At 41.1% G+C, this 26242-nt stretch overlaps 1 protein-coding gene across 15 annotated transcripts in view; it reads left to right on the top strand.

The window, feature by feature from the left end:
- The window catches only part of clasp2 (cytoplasmic linker associated protein 2), an 83279-nt gene that overhangs the window by 5014 nt on the left and 52023 nt on the right, over nt 1–26242 (top strand). For all 15 annotated transcript variants that reach the window (XM_042505934.1, XM_042505935.1, XM_042505939.1 and 12 more), the window contains exons 2-7: nt 3382–3460; nt 9073–9176; nt 10426–10517; nt 12757–12832; nt 14531–14628; nt 20448–20518. In XM_042505934.1, the coding sequence (XP_042361868.1) occupies nt 3382–3460; nt 9073–9176; nt 10426–10517; nt 12757–12832; nt 14531–14628; nt 20448–20518 (520 nt within the window). The remainder of the gene's footprint in view (nt 1–3381; nt 3461–9072; nt 9177–10425; nt 10518–12756; nt 12833–14530; nt 14629–20447; nt 20519–26242) is intronic.

Genomic DNA, 26242 nt, shown 5'->3' with positions numbered 1-26242 from the left:
TACATACAACTGCTGTTGATACCACAAAATTCAGTGTTGCAGTGATTTGCCTCATGCCTACCAACTGCACAGTGACCACGTAGATCAAAGTGAGTCTATATTTAGCAGCACAGCTTGAGCAGGGATTTGAACTTACACAGGCCATCATTCACTGTCAAACAAGTCATTCCACAGCCCACCAAAAAAGTTGTTTTTGAGCATTTAATTGATCTATTGGAGCTGCAACTTACCATTATTTTTATTCAGGGTTCCCACAGATCCTAGAAGTCTTAAAAGGCATTGAATTCATTAATCTAAAAATAAGACCATAACTATCATTATGTCTTAAATCAGTCTTTCGAAAGTTTTACATTTTTTTGGAACATGAGAAGTAGGATTTTATAAATTGTTTTGATGTTGCTTTGTAAAATCTTGAAATAAGTGGTAACATCTTTTTTTTGTTGAGCAATATCGCAAATTCCTCTTCTTAAACTTGTCATGATACGAATCCAGGCAGTGAGATCTCACATGTAGAGTGAAAAACACAAAGTCGCCAAGAAAACCAGCTAGAAAATGCCATAGCCTTATAGTCCCACTTTGGTTGATAAACCAAATAGATCATTATATTAAGATGTTCATTGTCCTTAGCGTGATCCATCTAAAAAGGTATTTTTTCAACCCTTGGTATAAATAATGTTATGTTTTCACGGGATAAAAAGCCATGTCTTATGTCACAGTAAACGTTGGGGCAAGATTGTCCTACAATTTTGGTTATTGTAAAACTGGTCTTAAATTTCATTCTGAGTGGCAATAAAAGGTCTTTAAAAGTCTTAAATCTAACTTGATTTAAGCTGTAGGAACCCTGTTATTATCAGTGTATCTGTTGATTGTTTTGTTATCATGATTAATAGTTTAACCTATTAAATGTCAAGTAGTGAAAAATGACCATCGCAGAGCCTGAGGTGACATACAACCAGAAAGTGTTTGGTGTTTTTACTTGATAAATTGTTGGCTAATTACCTGGTGATGGTTTAATTGTTTCAGCACTTGTCTCCATCTTTGCATGTTTTTTTCCTCTCACCAATGTTGCTGTGTGAGCCTTGGACCTTTAAACCACGTAAAGCCTCCCTAGAATCCAGAGTAAACCCTGTACATGGAATGTGTATTAGCAGGCTAAGCCATCATACGCACCAACCTTAGTCTTCACAAAGAGCCATTCATACTGGACGAAATATTTACAGTTTTTTTTTTTTTACAGCATACCTTAGTCAAACTGATGTTTTGAAGCTAGCATCCTCTTAAATGCCACTTTGTTCAATGCCTGCTGTTTTTAGTATTTGGAGTAATACCTAAGTGCCTATTTGGTCGTCTTTCTTCCCTCATTACCTCCTCACCCCTAGTCTGGCTTTTAACTGCAGGAGAAAACCTCTCCTCCTTCTCCATTTTCTCCTGTCTGAGGTAGATAACAAGCTCAGCCTCTTCTACCTCTCGTACCTCTCATCCTCTGTCTCCTCGTCTCTGTCTCTCTTCAAGTGAAGATGGCATCTGGTTGTGGGTGCCGAGCTTGTTGGGGTGCTGGGTGGAGGAGGGGAGGCCTCAGGGTTGTTTCCTCCCTGAACTGTTTCTCCTTTCTCCTGCTGTTTTTCCTCCTTCCCCCTAAATTAGGTCAGTTCTATGAAGGAGTCATCATAGTGACCTGGAGCTCATGTTTCTTCTCCAGGTGATTTCTGTTTTCTGTGGTATTGCTTGGATTTCGTCCCTGTGTTTTTCCTCAGCGCCCCTATTCTCCCCCTTTTTGTTTGCTTAGTTACCTGGCTCTGCGCTTCCTTTGACTAAAATAGGAAAGAAACTGCAGACTGGCTCTCCACTCAGGGCAGAGGAGTCTGGAGAATAATGTTTTAATGGGTTTTCTTTTTGGACTGTTCAGTTTTACCGCAGCGCTGCCAAAACAAGCATTCCAGCAGCACAGCGCAGTGTGGGATGTGATGCTAATCAGAAACACAGTGGAAAACTCAGCTTTACCACGAGACAAAAATCCAGTCTACCTTCCCCCTACGAGTCATATCACAAAACCAGCTTTTCTTTTTCGACTGAGCCAAATCACTGTGGTAATGGACAAGAGAGATGAGTAAGGGGACCGTCAAGGGACATGACTAAAGTTTACGGATTTAAATATCGGAAAGTCATTTGATTCTTACCATTTTCTCAAAAATTGCAAATTGATGTGTAATTCCATTAGCTGTTGTCATGCAGATGGTATAAAGAGGGCACAGCAGGGTTACATAAAGAGTGCCACAGCTGTTAACTCACAGCAACCTTTGATACAGTAAGTTAAATAGGACATTGTGTTAGTTTCTGAGACCTTTTTTTCTGGCTGTTCTCTTTATCCATACAAAAACACATTTTCAACCTCAGCCAAACGTCTTGCTTCTTTTTTGTGACAAAATAATCTCAGCTGAAAAGACTGCTGGCTAGGTTTTCTGGAGTTTTCTACCGCATGTCTTCACCAGTGAAAGGAGCTGGCTCCAGGCTCATCACTTATAGGGTTTTTCCATTGACACTTTTTTAAAAGCAGGTTGTGGGGATGTCAGATGGGCTTCATCATCATTTTACATAAATCTATAATTGCCAAAAGAGTTGTAAAATAGAGTAGAGAGTAGTAGTAGTAGTAGTAGTAAGAGTAGTGTAAATATTACCGGACAGTGCTTATTCAGTCTCTATCCACCTACTTATCGCCAGGTAGTAGAAACTTCATCGATGAACAACCTCTTAAATCTGCAGAGAAACTTTGTAGAGTTTTCTCTATAAATATACTATCATGGAAAATGTATTTTTAGAATTAAAGTAGAATAATGTTATTTGACAGACTGCTTTTTTTAAATACACAGATTTCCATCTCTTTTTCTTTTTTTCATGTCTCCCCCATGTGACTCCCGAGTGTCTCACTACATATCAGTTCCTATCTGCCAGTCTCTGTTGGCTCACTCAGATATCAGAGATTTGGGGACTCAAAACGGTTTAAAAAGCTGCTGGCAGACTTACTGGCCTGCATCTTAAAAGGCAGGCGAGGAGAGGCTTTGATTTCTTGAACATGACAAAATTACCCCTCAGTCTTGGCTGTTTGCTGAGTCAGCAAACCTCAGTGGACGGTTTGATTCAGCATTTTTTTTTTCATTTACGATGCCAAGATCAGATTTAAAATTTTGTTAAAAAACCTCTGCAATGAGAATAATCCTCGATTCATGTGTGCTCTTTCACTCCTGCCACTGTGGTTGATGTGTAAGCAGACCATGAAACTTGCTGAAATATACTCAAATTGTTAACATTAAAAGTATGGTACACTGCTGTGAAATACAACATGTGCGGTCAACTATAACCTTTGCCTCTCTCTCTCTGTTTTAGGTGGCATTGTTGGGAATAGACATCTGTGGTGCGTTTGTGGAGCGCATGGGAGAGCGGTTCAAAGGATATCTGGGCACAGGTGAGACATCTCCCCACGCCTTTAGATTACGCTCAATGTACAGTGAAACTCATAATGACATGTTTGCATTTATTCTTAAACTGAGTGCACACAAATCCCTTTTTTTAAGGCTGTCACATTATAATTTTTTTAAATTGCAGAATTTAAATGGTTCATCACGATTAATCATATTCTTCATCGCGTTTTCAATTCAACAATTTTCCCTCACGAAACCGATGTCCATATGAACAAGGTGGAACCATTCCTACCAGATTGTCTTGATTGGGAATCAAATGACAGAAAAAAAACTGAATGGGATGACCATAATGTGGGCGTGTCTGTACAGGGGAGACTCATGGGTATCCACAGAACCCACTATCATTCAGATATCTTGAGGTCAGAGGTCAAGGGATCCCTGTGAAATGATCGTGCCATTTTTCCATTTTCAAATGTATCTTAACTTTGGAGCATTATTTAGCCCCCTTCCTGAGAAGCTAGCATGACAGCACCACTGGATTCTTTAGGTCTTCTTTCATTTGACACCAAAATCATCACTCTAGCTTTAAAACTGAGCCCGGTACAGCCTCTTAAAGACAGGAATGTTGGCCGGCGATTAACACTGCTTGCATTATTAACAAGTAAACGCTGACAGCCTTATTTTTTTTCTCTTGCTTCTGAAAAGCTCAAGTAAAAGCAACTTTATAGTTTGTGGGTGACACTCGTACTTGTAAACTTTGGTTCCACATTATTTTCATCAGTTTTACATAGTGTGTTTTCTGCATGCACTGAACCGTGATCCCTGCAATGTGATGGTTTGGCATGGATGCACAAACCATTACAGCCCTGATGAGAGGGCTTATTGGAGAATAAATGACAGTGACAGTGACTCAGCCAGAATAAATGACACAGGGCTGCTGCTGGAGAGCCTAACACCCTCAGGGATAGGTATCAGGGGCTGGATGCTTTGTGTGCTGGGAGGCACGCAGGGGCAGGGACACAGACGCACTGACCTCTGGCTTTTCAGACTGCTCCTGTAAAAATCAAACATTATATAGCACACACACACACACACACACACACACACACACACACACACACACACACACACTGTTATAATTAAGTTTCTCATGTCTTGTGGTTGATAAGAATGTCTTTTCTTGTTCAGTTCATCAAGCTCAAAACCAAATGTTCTTTCTTCCACCAGAAATCAATACCATTTCCCAATCAAAAACACAACTACACTGTAACATGAGCTGTGTTTGTTTATTGTGTCACAGACTCTTAGGCGTTTTGACCTTCCATTTTGTCTCTCACTTCCACGTTGTGGTTCCTCTGAGACAGACCAGTAGCGCTGCTCTAAAGCTTGGCACCACCCCCTCTCTAATATACATCCTTTAGTCTCTAAATTTAGGCTCTGAATTGTCTGCCATGCTGTAGCTAGGTCTATTACAACCCAAAACCACACCTCTCATTCATATGACCTCATGTGCTGAATCTTGTATCAGATTTCATACTCTGTGAGTGTGTGTGTGTGTGTGTGTGTGTGTGTTACTGTTATGTCAGTGCCAGCCCTTGTGTGTGCCCGCTGAAGGTGTCACCAGCTGTCTTTGTCAACCAGACTGGCTCTTGTCCCCAAAAAACACACTGAGTCCTGCAGAGCAGCTCTGGGATGACTGGACCTGTCACACTGCGCAAAGTCTGCCAGCACAACATACACACAAACACACAAAAAAACACACACACACAAAGCACACACACTGTGTCTCTCCTAGAGTCTAGGACAGTGCCTCAGCCCGGCTCTGTGTATGAGTTTGTGTTTCAGATTGATGGTAAAAACATCTCTGTGAGCCACTGCTGCCTCTGGAATCTCCCTCCCTCCATCTGACTTCCATCTCTCCTTTCCTGTGCTCGCTCTCCTCCCCCTTCACCAACCCATCGTCCTCCCCCACACACACACACACACACACACTCAGAGGGGAGGAAGATGAGATCATTGAGACTGAGCGATTGTATTGATCTACAGCACTGACTCAGGGCCGATGACATTATGGCATACTAGTGCAGTGCCTGTTCAAAACACGCCTATTTGGAACAGGCTGATTGCTGGGCCTTTGGTAATACTGCTGGCAGCTTTCTTGAGAACCACTCATTCAAACAAAAAATTGAGTGCAACTTTTACTAATGCCACTATCATCATTTCCAGTTAAAGGTGCAAAGTGCCGCCAAGTCACTAAATCCGCCCCTGAAAAACAATCAAGTTGCAGCGACTTGCTGTCAGAAGTGTATTAATATCCAAACAGGCGTATTAGTCACTTGCTTTGACATAACCACTGCAGTCCTAAAGCAGAGCATGGATTTGATTAGCTAAGGTATTTTGTAGGTGTTCGCGTTATTAGTGTTATTAGTTAGTATGGAAAGCTTACACGATTTTTGTCGCAATGTATGTGAAGAAGAGTTTGGTTGTAACGTTATCAGATCCAGCAGCGTCCTATGAGCCTGTAAAGGCCTGCTGCGGACAACATGCTCGACATGGCGGTGGTTCGACATGGTGTTGTGCATTGTTTCTGAAGCTGCAGCACGTTTCTCCCAATAGAAATGTTGTAGGCCATTGTAAGGAGTTAGCAGAACTTGCAGAAAGAAAATTAACTATTTTAAAGTTTATTAGAGCACCCGACTAATGTTTTAATACCAACACGTGAAAATGTTGTGATTCATCCCTTTGTGTCATAGGTGATACAGACTACATCATACTGCCTGCTAGCTTAGCTAGGTTTGTTTATATCCTGGTGGCTAAGCAAGCTGATTGCTTTTTACTGAAGATTTTAAGCTATAAGCACCTTTTATAAACCATTGCTGTTTTACCCCTGTTTAGCTGCTCGTCTCCTCACTGGTATTATTCCCTGAAAAATGGAGGTTAAATTTTCAAGCATGGTCACTTCCTTTATCTCAGAGCTCAAGGGTGAGCTATCCTCCATGGAACAGCTCATCTTGGCCCTTCTTGAATGGCAGACTGACCTCGACTCCTGGCTAACCTTACTATAACATCCCGAGTTTACCAGCTGACCAACAAAGGTAAAACATCGAGATCCAGTAGACCCAACGCCTGGCTGTTCCACCTGGGACTCGCTGGTTAGGGGCAGGAAAAGATGCTCCCTTCCCTATGATTCCTAGGACGAGTCCACTGTTTAACTTTTCTCCACTGAGTACGCAGCCAACGTTGCCCTCAAAGCCGCTGAATGGAGGCCGTACTGAAGAAAACTGGACACTTACATCCACCATTACTTCCAGAATGTGCAGATCTCTTAAGTATCTACCGGCAGTAACTCTTTAGTGTTGTAATTTAGTGTGGGATAAAAACACGCAAGTCACACCTAGAAACAGTGGTGAAATATACTGAACTCACCACAGAACCAGAAGCTCTTCCCCCACTGCTGCACAAAACACTGTTTGTTTGTACTGTACATCCAAAGTTTATTAATATTGAATAAATTTGACATTGCATGTCCTTGGGCTCTCAGCAATGCACCTGCCAAATGTAAAGTGAATTGACACCAAAATTTATTGCTTTATAGTCGGTGTGTGTGTGTGTGTGTGTGTGTGTGTGCGTGTGCGTGTGCGTGTGTGTGTACACTTTGAGTGTGTGCTGTTGGCCATCGTGCAATGTGACTCCCAGATGTGAAGTGGAAATGGAAGTGAAACATACGCATCATATAATCATGTGCTTTGACTTGATGGTACTGTCTTGTTTGCAGTGTGTTAGAAAATATAAGTTGATGTGATTGACCTGGCAGCTGTGTGCCAATATGATCCTGCTGTAGTAACAGATGGAACAAAGTGGGGGAATTCACCACATAAAAGGAAAGTGTGTGTGTGTGTGTGTGTGTGTGTGCGTGCACGTGCGCATGCATGCATGCGTGTGTTGTCATGCTTACTACAGATGATGACGTTGTGTGCAACAATGTCCCCCCTGTCATTTTTTCTGTTTGAGGGTATTGTCCTCATTGCCAAGGCAACCAGCTGTTATGGTAACATAATGTTCACACACACACACACACACACACACACACACACACACACACACACACACACACACACACACACACACACACAAAAACACGGGAAAAGGACAGATGACATCACTCCCCATAGGAATGAAGTTTGTGTGTGTGTGTGTGTGTGTGTGTGTGTGTGTGTGTGTGTGTGTGTGTGTGTGTGTGTGTGTGCGCGCGTGCGCTCATGCCTTTCTGTGTGTATTTTTTGTGTTTATCTCATTGAGTGAATGTCAGAGGGAGGTTCTGAGTTTTATGTAACTCAGAAAGTTTAACATTTTCCACTGATATTTGAACAAAGTAAGAGTCACCAGCTTTGGCATTTTGTCTGAACAGGGTTATGGGATTTGACAAGCGATTTAAGTCCTTTTATCTTGTGAATTTCTGACTTTGTGAGATAAAGGATAAGTTTTGCAGTGGTTTTTGTTACTGACAGCACATCTTATGAAAAGACCAAAACTGCTCATCCACCTCTCAGTGCTGTCTGACTTTCCTACTGTTTGTAGCACTCATCCAGCCCATTGGGCCAGTGTTCACGGAAAAAAAGAACACGTCACAACTACATACTTACATTTTTTTAAGAGAAATAACTTCTTAAAACAGATGGACACTGTTGTTTTTAGCAATATGTCCCAACAGGAGTTAATAGTTTATTTGTTGATGACTCTTCAGCGGGCACGCTAGTAAGCCTTTATGAAAGCAGGACCATACTTGTGGTGTTGACTCAAAAATAAACTACAGTGCTCATGAACACTGTAATGACACTATGTGTCTTTTAATACATTAGATGTATCAGGCTTTTGATACTCTTTGTAGGAACAAGTCAGTGTTTATTTTGCTTCGGTTGTTTTGATAATAAGAAAACTATGAAACATCACCAAGCTCATCCTTTAAATGATCTCTTCAGTAAAGATTATTTATTCATATTGTCACCCACAAATGGTCTTCAGCTAAAAAGAGTAGCTGTTCATTTGAGATAAAAGCTGAAAATACACTTGAAGCGGAGGGCCCTCTGCTGCTAAATCTGTTCCACATTTCATAGAGGATTAGAGTAACCACTTGAAACATTTGTGTAGTTGCCAAAATCCTTATAGTTCACTTAAATGCCAGCATGTTAAGGCTCTTACTTGTATTTCTGCAGTGCACGTTACATAGGCTGTGCTGGAGCAGTTGTGTAAAGTGGAGTTGACACAAGAGCATTCGATGAGCTGGACATTATTTTAGTCACGGTCCATTTCTCATTTCATGTCCTCTTTTTGCCCTCGTCTTATCAGAGCATTTGTGTCAATGGTGGTGTTGCTTAACCTCTGGCATTACATTTACATAATTTTTTGTTTCTTTCTCTCACATACAAAGATTGTAACTCATGATAAACACACATCTTTGTGTATTTGTGTGTTTTAAAATCACTCCACTGGGGGGCAGTCTTTATTTCCTTTGGTCTTTTAGAGACTCATTGCCATGTGTGGCCTCATTTCCCCTGTACCTGATGTAAATACCACACATTATACTGCATTTTTCATTTTCTCATGACTAACTCTTGGTCTTTCTCTCTCCCTTTGTGCCATTTTTTTCTGTCTGTAGTTTTGCCAGCTTTGGTGGACAGGCTGGGCGACGGGAAGGACCAGGTCAGGGAGAACAGCCAAGCTGTCATCCTTCGCTGTATGGAGCAGACTGCCTCGCCCATGGTGAGAAACACACACACACACACACACACACACACACACACACACACACACATACAAGTGCATTCAAATCTCAGCCTCAGGACCAGACAAAGCCTCTTGTAATATACATAAGTGGTACCTGAAACCAGGATTTCAGTCCAGTTATTATTTTGAGAGATTGATTTCAACATCAAAACAAAGTTACAGTTTTTGTTGCGCAAAGGCTCATTTATGCTCATTTTCAGATTGTTAGTATACAGATACGGACAGGTCCCTCGGTCAACACTCGGCATTGATTTCATCTGTATTGGTGCATGTTTTATAAGAGCTTATAGACACATACGAAGCAGAGCATCACCACTGGAAATTGCAGGGCCAGTGTAGTGTTTTTTAAGCATGACATGAACACGTCCTTTTTGTCAGCAAACAGGATGCAAGAAAGACTGTGGGCTGTGATGGTCACAGTGTTTGAAATGAATGTATCTATTTTCGAGCATAAATGAGACCTTAAAATAGTTTCAGGTGGGGCTGGGCAACATCGATATCCTGATATGAGACTAGATATCATCTGAGATTTTGGATGCTGTATTATTGTAAGTTTCCCCTTTTCCTGGTTTTACACATTGCATAACAGTAAAGTGATGTAATTTTCTGAAATTTTCAAGCTGTTTTGTTATTTGCCTTTACACACTTACTCATGATGGTTATTTATCAAAAATGTCATTGTAGGTATTTGGAGAGCACCAATAGTCAAACCTACAGTATCGTCACAACATCAATATCGATGTATTTGGTCAAAAATATCAAGATATTTGATTTTCTTCATATCGCCCAGCCCTAGTTTCAGGATTTTTGTTGTATTTGACACTCAGGACATTGTTGCATTGTGTGGCTTATATGCTGTCAGAAGAGTCAGCAGGCAGCTTTCAGATCAATTGTAGTTATTCCAGCTATTTGGAAGAATGCTCAAATCAAGATGCAGAAGAGACAGCAGACATACCACCGCCACCTCCACATCATTTGATAGTCACTACAGCTGAGAGGTACTCTAGGTTTTGGGCTCCCTCACCTGGGTAATAAAGGAATTACACAGGCTACGTCTCTGCTCTGCTTTGTGTTATCTGGACACAGAACTTCTCCACAGATTGTACCCCCCCTCTGTGCTACGTAATCTGCTCAAACCCCTGATGAGCTGCCTGGCATAACCCTTCTCACTGTCTTTTCGTCACACCCTCATCCCTCGCTTTTCTCTCTCTCCTCCTTCGTCCAGTATGTTTGGGAAAGGCTACTTCTTGGTTTTAAACACAAGAACTTCCGCAGTCGAGAAGGAATCTGCCTCTGTCTCAGTGCCACGCTTACCACGTGAGTAACTTCCCCTCTTTGGCTGAATCACTTCCAGGGTGAAATGTGAAAGAATACATAGTAAATTATAAAGCTATTAAAAGTTTGCACATTTTCTCTTATCTGGTTGGCAGATGGTCATGCATTAGTCCTTACAATAATTCCAAATACAAACATGCAGCCTATCTAATTGTACTTACTCTTAGAAAACGCATAAATTGATTAACTATATATAGAACATTACTGTACACCTTTAATCTTCAATATCAGTTAGTTCATGTGGGTTGATTTTTACACTACACTCCATAAGTATGCCCTTTCCTATTTGTCCAAGAAACACACATAGTCTCTGTCTCCAGGATTAATCTTCTTAACTGTTTGTGTGACTCTGTAGAAGTGGCACGTGTGCCGCAAGTGACGCCACCGCTTTTGTCATGCAGCTCCTTAAAGCATACATGTTGACTGATTGTTGCTTTCAGGGTGATTTAAAAGTCTGTTCTCAGTTCACCTCGGCCTGAACTCTCACATGTTCAGCTGTCAAGTCTGATGGAGGACTTACTTTTCTACATTTAGTTTGAATGGGACTGTATCTTACTTTTATATTCCAAAGAAAATATGCCGCCCCATTTAAGCCCAATTTCCGCTGCATGGTACTGGCAAGGCTTGACTCAACTCAACTCGCTTGGAGACATTCTTTTTTGTGGTTTTCCATCGGCAAAAGTCATGACTATTGCTTGGTTCTTTTTTGGTACTACCTCAGTTGAGGCTCCAAGCGCCCTGAGCTGTTACTACAAGGGGGAGTTAAAACACTGCGGACCACTGATTCATTAGAATCATCACCAGATTCGGTTCTTACACAATATAGAAGCCTGCCATTTTAAATATCCAAGCTGTCATCAATAGTGACTACAGGTTATTATTGTTTTTTAATATTATTAACTTGACCCAGATTTAAAAAAAAAAAATGTAAGCCCGCAAAACTACGCCGTGGTCAAATTCATAAGGTGCAGATGTTCCTCTGTTTTCAGCGAAATCTGGATGGAGTGAGGTGCAACAAGCGTGTTGTTTTGAAGATGATTTTACAGCAGTTTCACACAGTGTTGCTATGACAATCAGCTGTGAGTCCCCTCTACATAGATGGGGTACTATCTGCAGCAGAAAACGAAATCAAGAAAAGTACCCTGTACGAAAAGTGAGTCGGGTGGATTCAAGTTGAGCCAAACCATGCAGTGCACATGAGGCATTTGAGACATTTTTCCAGAAGCCACAGGAGAGAAATCACATCTGGGAGAGGAAAAGAAAAAAGGCCAATCGAAGTGGTCTGTCTGCTGAAACTACACCATATTTTTTTCACAGCTTATTAATTTCTTCCAATACACCATGACTTGCAAATAGTCAATATTAATATTAATATTTGGGATGTGTGTACGGCCTTTTTACTTAAATACTAAACAGGGCAATTCTGGGCTATTGGAATGGCAGTGTTAACTTAAGCATCTTTTTGCTAATGTAAAGTGACACATTTGTGTTAAATGCTAAGCTGCTACCTCATGCTAAAGTGTTAACTTGGCATACACAGGTATCCATTAAGGCTGAGTAGACAGATTAAAACATGGAAGAGTTTTGGTGTGTTTCTGAATGATTACAAATTTGGACTGTTTAAGTGCTGCATATATATATATATATATATATATATATATATATATATATATATATATATATAATATATATATATTTATGTATTTATATATATATTAAAAAACACAGTGGTTGACACAGTGGTTCTGTTCCATTTTCTTACGTTTTTTCTGACTTGTTCGGTTTCTAGTTATTTGATTATTTTTTTTAATTCTCATTTTGTGTTCCATTTGTTTTTTGTTGTTTTGTTTGTTTACTTTTTCTTTTTTGTATGTGTTGTCAAGTCACTGCGTTTAATGTTTGCTCAGGTTGCCGTGTGTTAAGCTCTCTTGGCTACCTTAAATTTAAAAAAAGTGTTATGGATGAAGTACAATTTATGTACTCTGATGTTCCAGATATATTACATAAATCCTGGGGCTCATGCATTATTTTCACAATTTACATCAGGCTTTCTAAAATTCCTAGTCTTCCTTCTACAGAGGCAATTTTCCTCATTCCTGAAAGTATGAAATGAATGATGGACAATGTTGTCATTAGATTGCAGATATTTCATGTTGCTTTACCTTGTCATGAATCAATATCATCCCTCTAAACTTCTTGTCTTTTTGTGGCTCTCTTTCAGGTATGGAGCCGCACCACTGAGCCTCAGTAAATTAGTTCCTCATCTCTGCACTCTAACTGGAGACCAGAACCCACAGGTAAGAGACGCAGCGCTTCAGTAATATGATATACATGATCAGCATGCCTGTGTATCAAGGATTAAAGTTTCAGCACACACCAGGATAATCAGGTTGACATTCATTTTATTAACAGCTTACATTTAAAATCCATCAGCTTTGTTGTGTCTGGACCGAGTGAATCTGATAAAGTGGTATGTCTAAGATTCCTCCTTCTTTTGTTTTTAATGTGAGCTGTTCATAAAGTAATATCCTGATGTATGCAAGAACTTTAATTTACTGTGCATTATCATGCACTGGCTGGCAACCAGGAGTGAGGCACGGCTGTGCATGGGGTTTCTTCTGTTTTATGCTTACGAATCTGTCTATACTGTAATGTCTCTCTGTGTGTGAAGGCAGCTGTGTATTGGCAAGACTATGGTGATCCGATACATATCACAAACAGGATTTAGGATTCAGTATGTTACGATGTATTGCAATTCTGTAAGCAAGGCAATATATCGCAATTACAAAAAAATAATAAAAATTAAAAAAGTAATATTAGGAGCTAGTGGTGTGCCCTTTCCATTTCATAGACTTATGCTCTTTGTGTTTACACCAGCAAAATGTTATTATGTTGGTGAAGAGAATGGCTAAAGACACTTTACAACCACAGAAACAGATTGAATTAAAAGCACATTGAATATTTTGACTTGAGCAAAAGAAAGTGCCGATTATTTTTAGCTTTTAAGGTGACAACTCACGTCAGCAGGGCTGTAAAGTGTGCCAGACTTCAACTTGGTTTTGGCCTACTCTTACACCTATTTTCCTAATTAAACAGAAAAAATACAGCTGGACATCAGTCCACGTTTCTCTTTTTCACCAAACTGAGGCTAATGTTAGCTTAACTGCCTTGTTAACTCATCATAAAACACTTCAGTCAAACTTGACAGACAAATAAAACTTTATAGTGTATTTGAGAACTGATACAGTATCACAAAATATAATATTGTCGTAATCAAGCGGATTGATATTTTCTTATTTGTGAATGTGTAGAGGTCCTGTGCTCCCTCCATATATCACTCAGTGGCTAAGCTTGTGGTTTAGCTTTCAGCATCCAGAGTGCGTTGGCAGGCATCTTAAAGCAGCTCTGTGATTATTACTGTTATTAGTGAGGAGATGGGCTCTGTAGAGTCCCCCCACCCTGCCAGCTTCACTGCTGAATCATGAGCACCAACACCCAACCATTAACACACACAGCAGTGCTAGCTGAATATGTGTGTGTGCGTGAGAGAGAGGGATAGAGAGAGGCTGGTTTTTAAGCTCCTGTGGAGTTGCACCCCAAAGCTGAAATCTGCTCCTCTCGTCTACCCAATGATTATCTACCCACATACTGTCCCGACCAATCGAAATCCTCAACAGGCCCGCCCACCCTCAGTTGCAGAGAATCCCTTTAACAGCATCCCAGTACCAATCACAACAGTGCTCACAAAATTTACGAGCAAATCAGATGTCTCCCATTAGGGCGATGAGTACAAGCCCTTAAGGGTTTCTTTTTAAATGTGTATATTGACAACTCTCAGACAGCAGAGTGTAATCTGTATGGAGCTATCAAAGAAAATGCTCCATAATCGTCACAAAAGCACCATTTTGCATGGTATACCAGTGTAGAGTAGAAGCCTTTGTGTGTGTATGTGTGTGTGTAGGACTTTTAAATTGGTTAATGTCTGCTTTCAATAGGTGCGTGAGGCCTCCATAGCAACATTGGTGGATGTTTATCGTCACGTTGGAGAGAGAGTGCGAGCAGACCTGGGAAAGAGAGGGCTGCCTGCTGCACGGTAAGTTATTTTCCATGTGTTAGTTATTGATAAGCTCTCTCTTTGTGAGCACTGGTTATTTTTATTTGTGTGCGTGTGTGTGTGCGTGCTCTGTGCAGCAGGGGATGAGTTGTGTGGAGGGTCTGTGGGTCCCGTGGCCTTGGCACTCAGTTTGTCCCAGGCCACGCCATGCACCACTCTGCCCTTCACACACAGAGAGGCACTTTCATCCAGAGCACAATGCTGACTGACAGGGGGAGGAGGGTGGGAGGGGGCAGATGGGGTACAAAGGCGTTGGGTGGAGAAACAAAGTCGAGGAAAAATTGGAGAAAGTGTGTGTGTTCATGTCATCTGAAGACATCCATTGAGTGGTTTTGTCCTTCTTTGGTCGCCCTGGTTACATGTGCTGGGTTGAGGTTTATTCTAAGCACACTCAGTGACCCCCCTCTGTCTCCTGTGTGTGAGATCAGCAGCCAGCGTTGTGTGCTGACTGCTCAGTATGAGTCTTGCGTCTGTGAATGCTGGCCATGGCCATGTGTCATGCGTTGTGCATATTAAGCCTGTTTGTCTCCAGTGTAAACACGCTGTCTGTGTATGTGGGATTTATGCAGACTGGTATGTGTCTGTTACGTTTATAGGTCTGACAGATGCAGTGATTTATGTTTGAAAGCTATGCTTTTACTTTTCTGTAGATCTAGTGTACAGTTACTATGAAATTTTTCTAAATATACACACATTTAGTCATGAATTGTGATTTTACAGTATTTACTTTTAATATTGGAGCCCTGCTAATATTAAGGCTAGATGCAGGTTGTGTATATGGCTTCTGGGTGGAATGCAGGACTGCGGCCAGGATCTTGCTGAGCAGATCGCATATCAGCTCTGCAGAGCAAGCATCAGATAATAGATAGAGAGGGTGTTGTGACAAAAAGATGTGTTACCAACAAATGTTCTTTTCACCTTCTGGCATCGCAATAATGCGTTATCAAAGCATTAACCATCTTGTCAGTTCATACACATTGGTAACTTCTTAACCATGGGTGTCAGGGTACACTAAGGTCACGGTTTGGTTCATACCCCGGTCACGGAGACGTGGTTCAGTGCGAATTCAGTACAGTGGGAAAAAAACTCCAAATGCTTGAGGATCTGTTTGTTTCCATTTATTTTGAACAGATAGTAGTTCAAGGGTCAAAGACAGACGCAGTCCTGCTTCTAAGAACTCAGGTAACGTTTTACCAACTGGCAACTTTGGCCAAATATTTTTATTATAAAAATGAAAAACGTTTCAGACACCGCTGTATTACATATGAACCAACAGTGACCAAACACATTCTCAAAAGGCAACAGGACACAACAGGTTATAACACTTAAAACATCTCTTCTGATACAAAACTGAAAATATGAATTGCGTGGAATAATAAAAGTAAACGGTTGCCAGATTTGCATACCAGTCTGCTTGTTGTGCTAACTTCAGCACCTGTTGCTAACAGCGAAGGTCTGCCACTAAAAGTTTCTAGTTGGAACTCATGCATGTGAACTTTGGTTCTGCGTTATGCGCATCCATGTAGTAAATGTCAGCCGCATAGTATTAGATCATGCACAAAATGCGGTTTCTTTTTTTTTATGAACAAATAAGGACATTACTGACCCAAATAATTGGGAATAAGCGTGGAGGCTGTGACTAATGAGGATAATTACATTTTTCATGGAGGTCAGGACAATCTAAAGGCTTATCTGCATAGACAACAATTTAAAAGTATGTTTGATGTTCGTCACTGACCTGGCTCATTCAACAGATAGACTTTAAATCTAGTAATCCATACTGACTCTGAGACATGCACATTCAACTCTGGCCACCTCCATGTTTTTTTTTCACCCTCTGACTGCGGCTATGAGCTTGCCAGTTTCAGTATCTGGCATATTCTGTCATATCCCACCATAGAGGGCAGGAGAATAAAATAGATAAATCAATAAGTAAAAAGGATGCCAATTTCTTCCTGTGGAGGCTTTATGAAAACTATTATTATTCAAAAACTTGCAATTGTCGATCAGCCTAGTAAAGACGGTTTGTTCAGCTGCTGTCCTTTGAGCTCCTCAGTGCTGCTAACAGGCAGGCAGCTTGTTCTGACAGCAGAGACGGACTAACAGAGGTCTTAGCAGGCAGCACTTATGCTCATGTCTAACGTTTAATGTGTATCCTCAGTAAGAGTTGTACTTTTTTAAATTCTAATTTGTTAAACAAAAGCAAACCATTGCAGAAATGAAATACTGTTAATGAGCCATTTTAACGTTGCAGGAGACATGCAAGCATTTTAAGGATTTTCTCTTCCCTCAGCATCTTCAGTATGTGCAGGTTGTTCTGTCTGGAGGCTCCTCAATATTACATCCTAGCAAAAAAAAGTTCAAATATGTGTTTTGCAAACTGTGTCAGTTGAATGTTAAGAAATATTATTACCCCTAAATTAGGTTGGTCCCTAAAGGGGTCCCTGGATCTTTAGAGCAGGATTGTGAAATGGTTTCATTTCATCATTCAGGTCAGTTAATCTGGTCAAAACACTGTACACTGTGCATGTTAGCTAGTGTCGGATGAGATCACTCATCCAACAGTGAACCTGATAACCCCTTTTCACTTCGACTGTGACACGGGTTAAACCTGCTCTGGCAGTCAGTCTGAATGGGTCAACGGGAACTATCTGACCTCGCTGTTTGACCCGGCTCATCCTGTCTTGTAGTGATTGGGGGTCAGACACTACCTGGATGTGTGTGTGTGTGTGTGTGTGTGTGTGTGTGTTTGTTATAGGTGGCTATTTTATTAGTCAGAATTGCTATTGAAGTTGAAACAGTTCAGTGATTCCACAGGCTTCCCATGGGTCCTTGAAATTCTTGAAAGCTGAAATGTGAATTGTAGGGAAAAAATGAAATTAAGGCCTTGGAAGTTACTGAAAACAGACATAAATTGACATGGGTCATTGTCTTTTGATATTTATTTTACTAAACGTCAGTAATTAGGCTTCATTCCACTGTCTGCATGTGTGTTTTTGCAGTTGTGTCATTGTTTGTCATACAAGAAAGTGCGATGGTCAGATGCGTGCATTAGTTATTGAAGATGAATGTGGCAGGTTAAACTGTGGCAAGAAAGCTATGGTTGAGCTATGCCTGGAATATCTAAATTCCAGGACTTTTAGCTCACTAAAGACATTTACAAAAACTAACTTGTTAAAGGTCCATCGGACATCCACATGCAGAGTCTGCAGCAAATCAATAAAATATCACAGCATGGGCTAAGCAGCTTTTATGAGTCATGCTGCTGAAGTGTCACACAGGACGACTCTCTGTGAGTTGACAGTAATTAACCTTGATTAGTGTCCCAAACTATACTGATTTGGATTCTTGAATATGAGTGAATCAACCCGGAAAGTCCTTGGAAAGTCTTTCAGTTCATTTTTAAGAATGTGTAAGAACCCTGTTTCTAAACTATCCATAATTTAACTTTATAGCAGTCGGCCTGGTCGATTAACAAAGTTTCGTGTTGGGGTTTGTTATATTCCAAATTCTAAATATTGACAGAAAGGTTTTCATTTTTATTGTAATGAATGTATGTAATGTATGTAATGTATATTGGTTTCAAATATTGATTATTGGTCTCATTAAGTACTAATAATTGGTATTGGTGTCCGCCCTGAAAAAAACAAAATCAGTCAACCCTAATTTTGAAGGTTGGGGAGTGTTTCGTATTGAAGTACTGTTATAGTCTTGAGTCCCTGACAACAGTAACAACATGGGATTAACCTGTGACAACACTCTCCTGCTAGTAGGTCAAATGCTGCTTGAATGAGCATTCAGTGGACCTGCCTCATGCACACATATCTTTTTCGAAAGGGAAGTGAGCTACCTGAAAGGTCATCTCCGTAGGAGTCGAGGTGACCCTATTTCAATGACAGTCTGCATCCACCACAAATGTAGAGCTCAAAATAAAAGGTGCAGCAGTGTGGAGATTGGATCCTGGAATTAAGAGATGTGAGGGGGGAGGTGGGAGTCAAAAGAGAAGGGAGGGAATATAGGCAAGTGGGGTGAGAAGAAGAGATGTAGAGGGGGGAGGAGCAGCTTTGCTTTCTGTCTGCTGCTAGCTGTACAGCCCCTCCCCCTCTAACGAGTGTGTATGTGTGTGTCTGGGTATGGGAGGGAGGTTATGTAAAGGGTAACTGAATCTCTTTGCTGCTTGTCACACAAAACTGGCCCACTTGTCTCCCTCTCTCTCTCACACACACACACACACACATGCAGGCAAAGACCCTGCCTGAGATTTAACTGTTTGTACCACTGTGGAGATTTCTCAGCGGGTGGGTGTGCTCAGCATACAGTACGTATGTGCAACTGTAGGTGGTGCGTTGTCGTATGCCCGTAGCATGCTTTGGTCTTTCGCTGTTTGGCTCCTTCTCTCTCTCACGCCCTCCCTCCCTCCTCCAGTCTCCCTCCCTCCCTCCTTCTCAGAGCCACTGCACCATGTTGGATACAAAGAGCTGAGGGAAGCCGAGGACTGGAGTGTGTCACTAGCATGGGGCTAATGCAATGTTGCGCAGCAACCACAGCAACCTATTAATCAGTCCACTGGGAAATACTGAGGCGAAAGAGTATGAAGGACTAAAGGCTGGGTTATTTCTGAATGTAATAGGCAAATTAAAATGCTAATGAAAGGAAGGGAACCACGTGAAAACACTGCACGGCGGTGGAGCCCATTGCAACGCTAATCGTCACTTACAGGAGCTGCTAAGCTGTCTTGTAGTTTTGGATCGGCACCCAGACACCAAAAGACAGGCACAGACAGACAGAGGACGGTGTGTATGATTCTTGTTATTGTGTGCTCATACCCGCGGCTTACCTTTTGGCAAGGAGACATTAGGGCATGTAACCGGACGTGGGACATTGTGTCTTTGTTGTGGTATTGTCAAAGCAGTCATGTGTAACTAACATGTATCGACACTGCTCTGTGTGCACGCTATTAATGTTATTTTAGCTGGACTTGTCCGCGATTTGGGATAGATCTTTGGCTTATTAACATGCAGACAGTCTTACCTTTACATCATGTGACTGAGTAGAACTGCCTCGGGGATTGTGTGTGTTTTTGTGTGTTTGGTGCTGGATGCAGGATGTCAGATGGACTCTTGTCATGTTGCAGCTGCAGCTTCATGAGTGTGACTGGCATAATAGACACACCCACCCGCCGACAGGCAGACAGACGGGCGGGCAGGCTGTCCACATGTTGCTGCTGCTGATACTTTCACTTGGGATTCAAAGCACCTTGCCTGTCTCTAGGTCAAAATTGTTGGGTGTGTGTGCAGCCATCTGTGTGCGCATTGTCTTTGTCATGTTTCTGTTAGAGCTGCATCTATTAATCGATTGATGGTCAGCTGTTAAATGAATCACCAACTAATTTGTTAACGAATTGCTTGATTAATAATTTTACTTTTTATTATTAAAACATTTCCAGTCCCAGCTTCTTAAATAATAATTGATTTCTTGGTTTCTTTACTCCTCTATGAAAGTGAAGGGAATATTTTAGGGTCGTGGACAAAACAAGACATTTGAAGACGTCATCCTGGGTTTTGGGAAAAATTCACATTTTCCACAATTTTCTGACATTTCTCTTTTCCTTTCTGAAATTATCAATAGATCAACTGACAATGAAGATAAATGTTAGTCGCAGTCGTATCTCCTGTCATGGATATAATTTTACTAATACAGTCTCATTTTAATGTATCCAGTTCTGAATTTATGGTTATTTCATTAGCTTTGTTTTGCAAGATTTATTCTAACATTTCATCTTCTCTCTATCTCTCCAGGTTACAGACGCTATTCGCTCGTTTTGATGAAGCCTTGAATTCAGGCAACATGGCTCTCAGCCCGAGTCACGGTCAGTGCCTTCTCTTATTTATTTTGCCACAGTTGTATCGGCCTCAGAGAGCCACCAAGTTTAGTCATGTTGTCAAGATGATTTTACTGTTGCCGGGTATTGGGTGTGTATTTAAAAAGTGTGTGTGCGTGTTGGTGAGTGCTTGTGCGTGTCTATATCTGCATGTGCTTTTGTGGTTGTGTCGGTTTGTTGCCATGAGCTTCTGTAAGAGGACCTAACAGGATTAATGGTTTAATCTGTGTGTGTGTGTCTGTGTGTGATTCTGTGGGGTTTCTGGCTGAGACAGACCTGAGCTGAAGGCTGCTGCCGCTGAGTGTTTTGCTGTCCAGCAGTAGATTGTATGTGTGGCTGTGGATCTCTGGGAGTCTCAGGCTCAACCAGTGTTGTTTGACCATGGAAAGCTCTGGTGATATTGCACAATGCCACCCCTTAAGCAATGTTTCCCTTTGTTGTTTTCATCTTTTAGATTCCCTTTAGAGATTTGAACTGTTCAGTTTCCCTTCTTGCATATGTGTTGAAATTGTGATTATCAGACGTGACTGATTGAATCGTTGTTTGTGGATTATTATTCAGTTGACACTTTTACACAAATTGGTTTCTTTTTGTTGTTGGCACGAGAAGCTGTTCGCTTCTGTTTTGCCGTTTCCAACAATAAATTCATTGTCTCATAGGAATGTAACAATCCAATATGCAGAGTCTGTTTTCAGCGCCTAAGAAAAACCCTGTTCTAATGTCACCTAATTTAGAAATATCTCCAGTCACCAGTTTCAAATTTGGGGAAAAGAGAGCACTGGTAGTAGATACTGAAGTGGGATGCTGGATGTGTACATCCAAAAAAAGCACCGATAGTTTCTTTGGGGCGGCATGTAGCCTTACAGAGATAATAGAAAAAGATGACATTAGCACTGATATTCTTGGCTAACAATAATTTATGTCATCTTATAAGTATGTCAGTAACCTACCTATCTGTCCTTTACCAAATCTCTTCAATGTTATCACAGAAATAAAGAGGAGGCAGCAAACCTGTCTGACTGAAGTAATCTGATACAAAGCTTACTCCTGTACTTATAGCTGTGCATTAGTTAGTGTTTTGCTAACATTATCTACCTTTAAGTGATATTTCTGGATTTTCAAAGTAGGGCTGTATGAGATACTCAGTGTATTTACAGTGTATGTCCGGTCAGTGTATTACATAGAGGTGGTCGGCATCCTCCCCGTTTGTAGGGCACGCACCCCACAGGGGTTGATATCAAAATGTATTTTAGCCAGCCCTAAAAAATCATTATCAGTCTAAGTGGTCACTATATTTAGAGACATGACATCTCTCATCTCGCCGCTGGTCAGCTGTTTGGGTTAGAAAGTGCTGTTCGTGGCCGTGACACTATCCGACTGAAATGAAACTTCGTGTTAAAAACACTCTCAATACAGCATCCACTTAGACTGATATTGTATGTTTTAGGTAAGCCTTTTTAAAGTGGCTAAAACATGTTTTGATATCACTGTGAATTCCCTCAGCCACATCTTTTTAATTATGTTTTACTTTTCACCATAGATGAGCCTTGCATGTAGCATATATAAGTATTACCATAAAGGGGAAAGTCGACCAAGGTCCTGCCGGGTACCAAGCTTGGTACTGGTAAACAAAAAGTTCAGTACGTGTTTTCTGTGAGGTCAGTTAGATCGGTTGTTGGTGTCGAGCGGAGCCTGTCATTGGCTGTTAGTACCTTTAGGCTGTCCTGTCATAGTCTGTGTATAATAGCAACAGCAGCAGTTGCAGTCTGTTTACTTGGAGAGAGAGACATAGGGAGAGACGTAGAGATGAGCTCAGGGCGTTAAGTTGGTGGAGTTGCCATGATGCAGTCTCCGGTGGCATCAGTGGGGTGGAGGGAGTGTTCCCCAGGGTTTAGTTGTGTTTTTGGGTTAATGGTTATGTTGTTGTTATGATCATCCTTTTTTTTGTTGCTATTTTTGGGCTATCACACTAAATTGAGTAAAGTTTAAGAAGACACTAGTGACGATGATGTACAAAACATGGAGTGGTGCTTGATACGCAACCATCCTTCATACCCATTAAACTAAAAACTCTACACTTTACTTCCAGCAAAGGGCAACTCTCTCTGCTTGCCTGAAACAGCCTAGAAAGCAGCTCACAAACCAATGAACAACCACATGCTAATGGAGCCACTGACCTACTGGTTTTGTGTCAACCACTGTTTCTGTAGGTAGCTCCTTTAAAAATGTGACCATATGTGTTGACCACATATCCAAACTCTCTTACTAAATGTGGGTGAAAGTGGCAACAGATGCTCGCCAGAGTGATCTTTGGCTGCACGCCTGGCTGTTTGGCCTTGGCTGCCACCTCAAGTGTACTTAAGCTTCTTTCTTTTGTAGTTCTCAGCTACTACAGTTTGTCAGTACCACGGTTGATTGAGTCATCCAACTATAAATTATTGGTACCTTCTCATCTCTGCCGAGGTGGGCTGCAGTCTTTTTTTTTTTTAAATTATAATTCAGTTTGGAGAATATTTTCTTTTTGGTCTTTAAAATGTCAAAATTGGTGAAAAGTGCCTAACACAGTAGGGCTGCAACCTAAACAAATATCCAATCCCAATTAAATATCACAATCATGATTTTGATCAATTAAATTAGAATGATCGCCCGCCATATGACATCCAAGCGCTCCCTAAACTAACAGCCAGCCTACTCATTTGAGGAGCTGTCTGCAAAATGTGCAGCGTGCAGTGAAAAATTTTCCATCGTCATGTGTTGTTTTGACTTGACTGATTAAGGAGAGAACAAATTACAAGACAAGAGTGCCTCAGACCTTTGTCTGCGCCCCGAAGCAAACCAACTAACTTGTTAAACCACCTTAAAAAACACCAAATTCTGCAGGACAATGAGTGCGTGAAGTCTTAGAAGAATAATGACGCTAACATCACTTCACTGGATCCTTTTCCAACTGCAACTCAGACATCCGTAACAGCAACGCTGCAGCGCGTCACGGAACCGTGAAAGTTGTAAAAATTAAATAAAATGCAGTGGCTGATATGTACCCATAGGAGATGCTCTTTTTATTTAAATATGAACTTAAAGAGCAATAAAAATATTTTGTCCCTAAAAACAAAGAAATAATTGTGATCTCTGTTTTGATCAAAACAATAATGATTATTATTTTTGACCATAATCATGCAGCCCTTCATCACCAAAGTTTTAACTGACTGACCAACAGTCCAAAGTTAAAGATATTACACTTTAATGATGAAATGATTGGTTGATCAGTTAATCAGTACAAAAATTAATTATATGAATTAATCCTATCATTTGCAGATTAAATTTCTGTCAATCGACCAGTGGCTTCAGCTCCTAGTTTCCTAAGTTGGTGTGTGCTCTGTAAAAATGCTAAACAGACTCTCCTCTCTGTCTCTCATATGCAGAGCACATTTGAATCTTTCAGTGGAATAAACAAATAATTTTGGAGTCTGTTAGCTGCCTCAACTTGTTCCTGCCTTTTGAACTTGTGTTTGGCACTCAACAAATAACACAGATCAGCCCAAGGCTCACATTAAACTCTACTTTTGGGGAGAAAACCCACCAGAAAGGGGAGCAGAAGGTGAGCATGAGCTGGTGTTTTCATGCTAAACACTTCCAAGAACCTACCAAGATTACAGCCTCCGAATACAGGATGCAAACTCTCACCGTACAGTAAAACACTCGTACAGATGCACAATGATAAACATACACAGATTTGCTCTTCCTCGCCCTTGCCCCACATCTCCTATAGGGCAGCTCCTGGTGTTTGCTCTGAAGGGTTTGAGGCAGCTGTTGCTGAGAGAACAGGGGAGAGAGTGGGGAGGGAGGGAGGCAGAGAGGGAGGGCAAAGGATTGAGGGAGGAAGCTGACAGAGATCTCTCGCAGTAGGCGAGTCATAGCGCTGTGCCTATCACTGCCTCTCCCTGATTCATCATGACAGAGACAGAGAGAGATTGAACAAACAAGAGAGGAAAGGAGATAGAGGAGAAAACAAAGGAGAAAACAGACAAAGGCAACAGGAAGTTTTTATCCATAACACACTGTAACCATGGCAGTCGGTGATGATGGCGATGGTAAGTGTGCATGTGTGTTTGTGTGTGTGTTTAATCTCATCTGGCTGTGGATGCTGGCACTTGGACAAAGGCTTGTCAGCATATGGTTTTAGATTGAAATCAGCTTAAACACCAAGCACTTTCACCCCAAGTGCTCTGGCTCGGATTTAGGCTACATCTGCATGTGTGCGTGTGAGAGGGAAAACTGGGGTGTCCTGAAATGTCTCCTTCACGATGTACTGTGTTTGCGCGTGTCTGGATATACAGCGCAGGTGCAGGAGCATGTGTGCATCCTAGCAATTCATTGTTTTTTGTTTTATTTCTCAAAAATAATATGAAAGAGAGACAGGACACATTTGGGAGAGCAGTGGTTGCTGTTATGACTTGCAGCTTGAGGCCTGATTTGAACCCAGGATATCAGTTACATGGAGCAGTGCACACTTTAGCTAACCAAGACACTGAAAGCTCAGAGTGAATATTCTGACGGGATTCATATACAGTTTCTTTATTTGGTTTAGACACATTTTCCTCTGATTCTTGCTTTTCATTGACATAATTAAAGTCAACTGAAAAAAAGAATAGTTGTATGGTTTTACTGAGAGGTAGGCTCTCATTCACTGCCTCTTTTTCTCCCACTTCATCTCATTCAGTTGCAATAATATTAGGTCAAGTGTGTGTTGTTATGTACTGGCAGCCGTCCTCTTTCTGACTCTCACTGTTGGGGCAAAAAATCTGTCAAGTGTGACGAAATATTTCTCATTGTTGTTTTTATTGTTTTTGACAAGAACCGAGCAGACAAAACAAACAGACAGGGTCATTATAGGTCAGGTGACATGCCTGACATCGTGTAAAACGACATGAAAAGAAGGAGGGTTAAATTGCAGTATCAAGGATGGAGCCTTTATGTCCATGACTTTGATTCATGAAGAGCCAGTATATTTTAAGCAGGGAGGGTTCTTCCACTCATTCATAAGCTTAAGTCCATTCTTTTTCACATAGTACAGAGGGAAATATACATAGTTGTCCAAAAATATATTAAAAAAACAATCACTTTGAAATCAGATAATATTTGCATTTTTTCCAATATTAGCAGATCTGTCCTATGTGCATATATGTGAAGCCCAGCCGTATTTTGCAAAGACCCGCCCCTCCTCCAACTCTGATTGGCTCTGACATTCTTCTGTGCTGAATGCAGGTGGGGAAAAAAATAAAGCATGTATGAAACTGGGGACTGTACTCCTTCTTGAGCAACACCATAACCTTAGAACATAGTGGTGATCCAAAAAAAGATTAAAATGGATTCTTTTTTTCATCAACATGCCCGTTATACCTGTCCTCAGTCCTTAAAAGCCCAAACCTGACATCATCGGCGGAAATAAGTGCTCCAGCGCGTGTTTCCCCTGTCCCCCATGTGCTAAGAAATTACCAAAATTACCAATGTGTAGGGGAACTAACAAATCAAGGTTACACTGAAAATGTATTATTGTGGTGCCTAAAGGCACTGTGAAAATTTTGAGTGTCTAAATGATGTCTTGGTGCACCTAAGTGAAAGAGTTAGGCACAGCTGTGCAACGAATTCAAAAAGTAGGTCTGGAGCCCTGCACCGTCCAGGATTTCTTTTGAGAAACAAGCCAGTGGAAAG

This window comes from Plectropomus leopardus, chromosome 18, assembly GCF_008729295.1.
Source record: "Plectropomus leopardus isolate mb chromosome 18, YSFRI_Pleo_2.0, whole genome shotgun sequence".
In the NCBI taxonomy this organism is placed as follows: domain Eukaryota; kingdom Metazoa; phylum Chordata; class Actinopteri; order Perciformes; family Serranidae; genus Plectropomus; species Plectropomus leopardus.
This window is presented reverse-complemented; position numbering and strand designations above follow the sequence as displayed.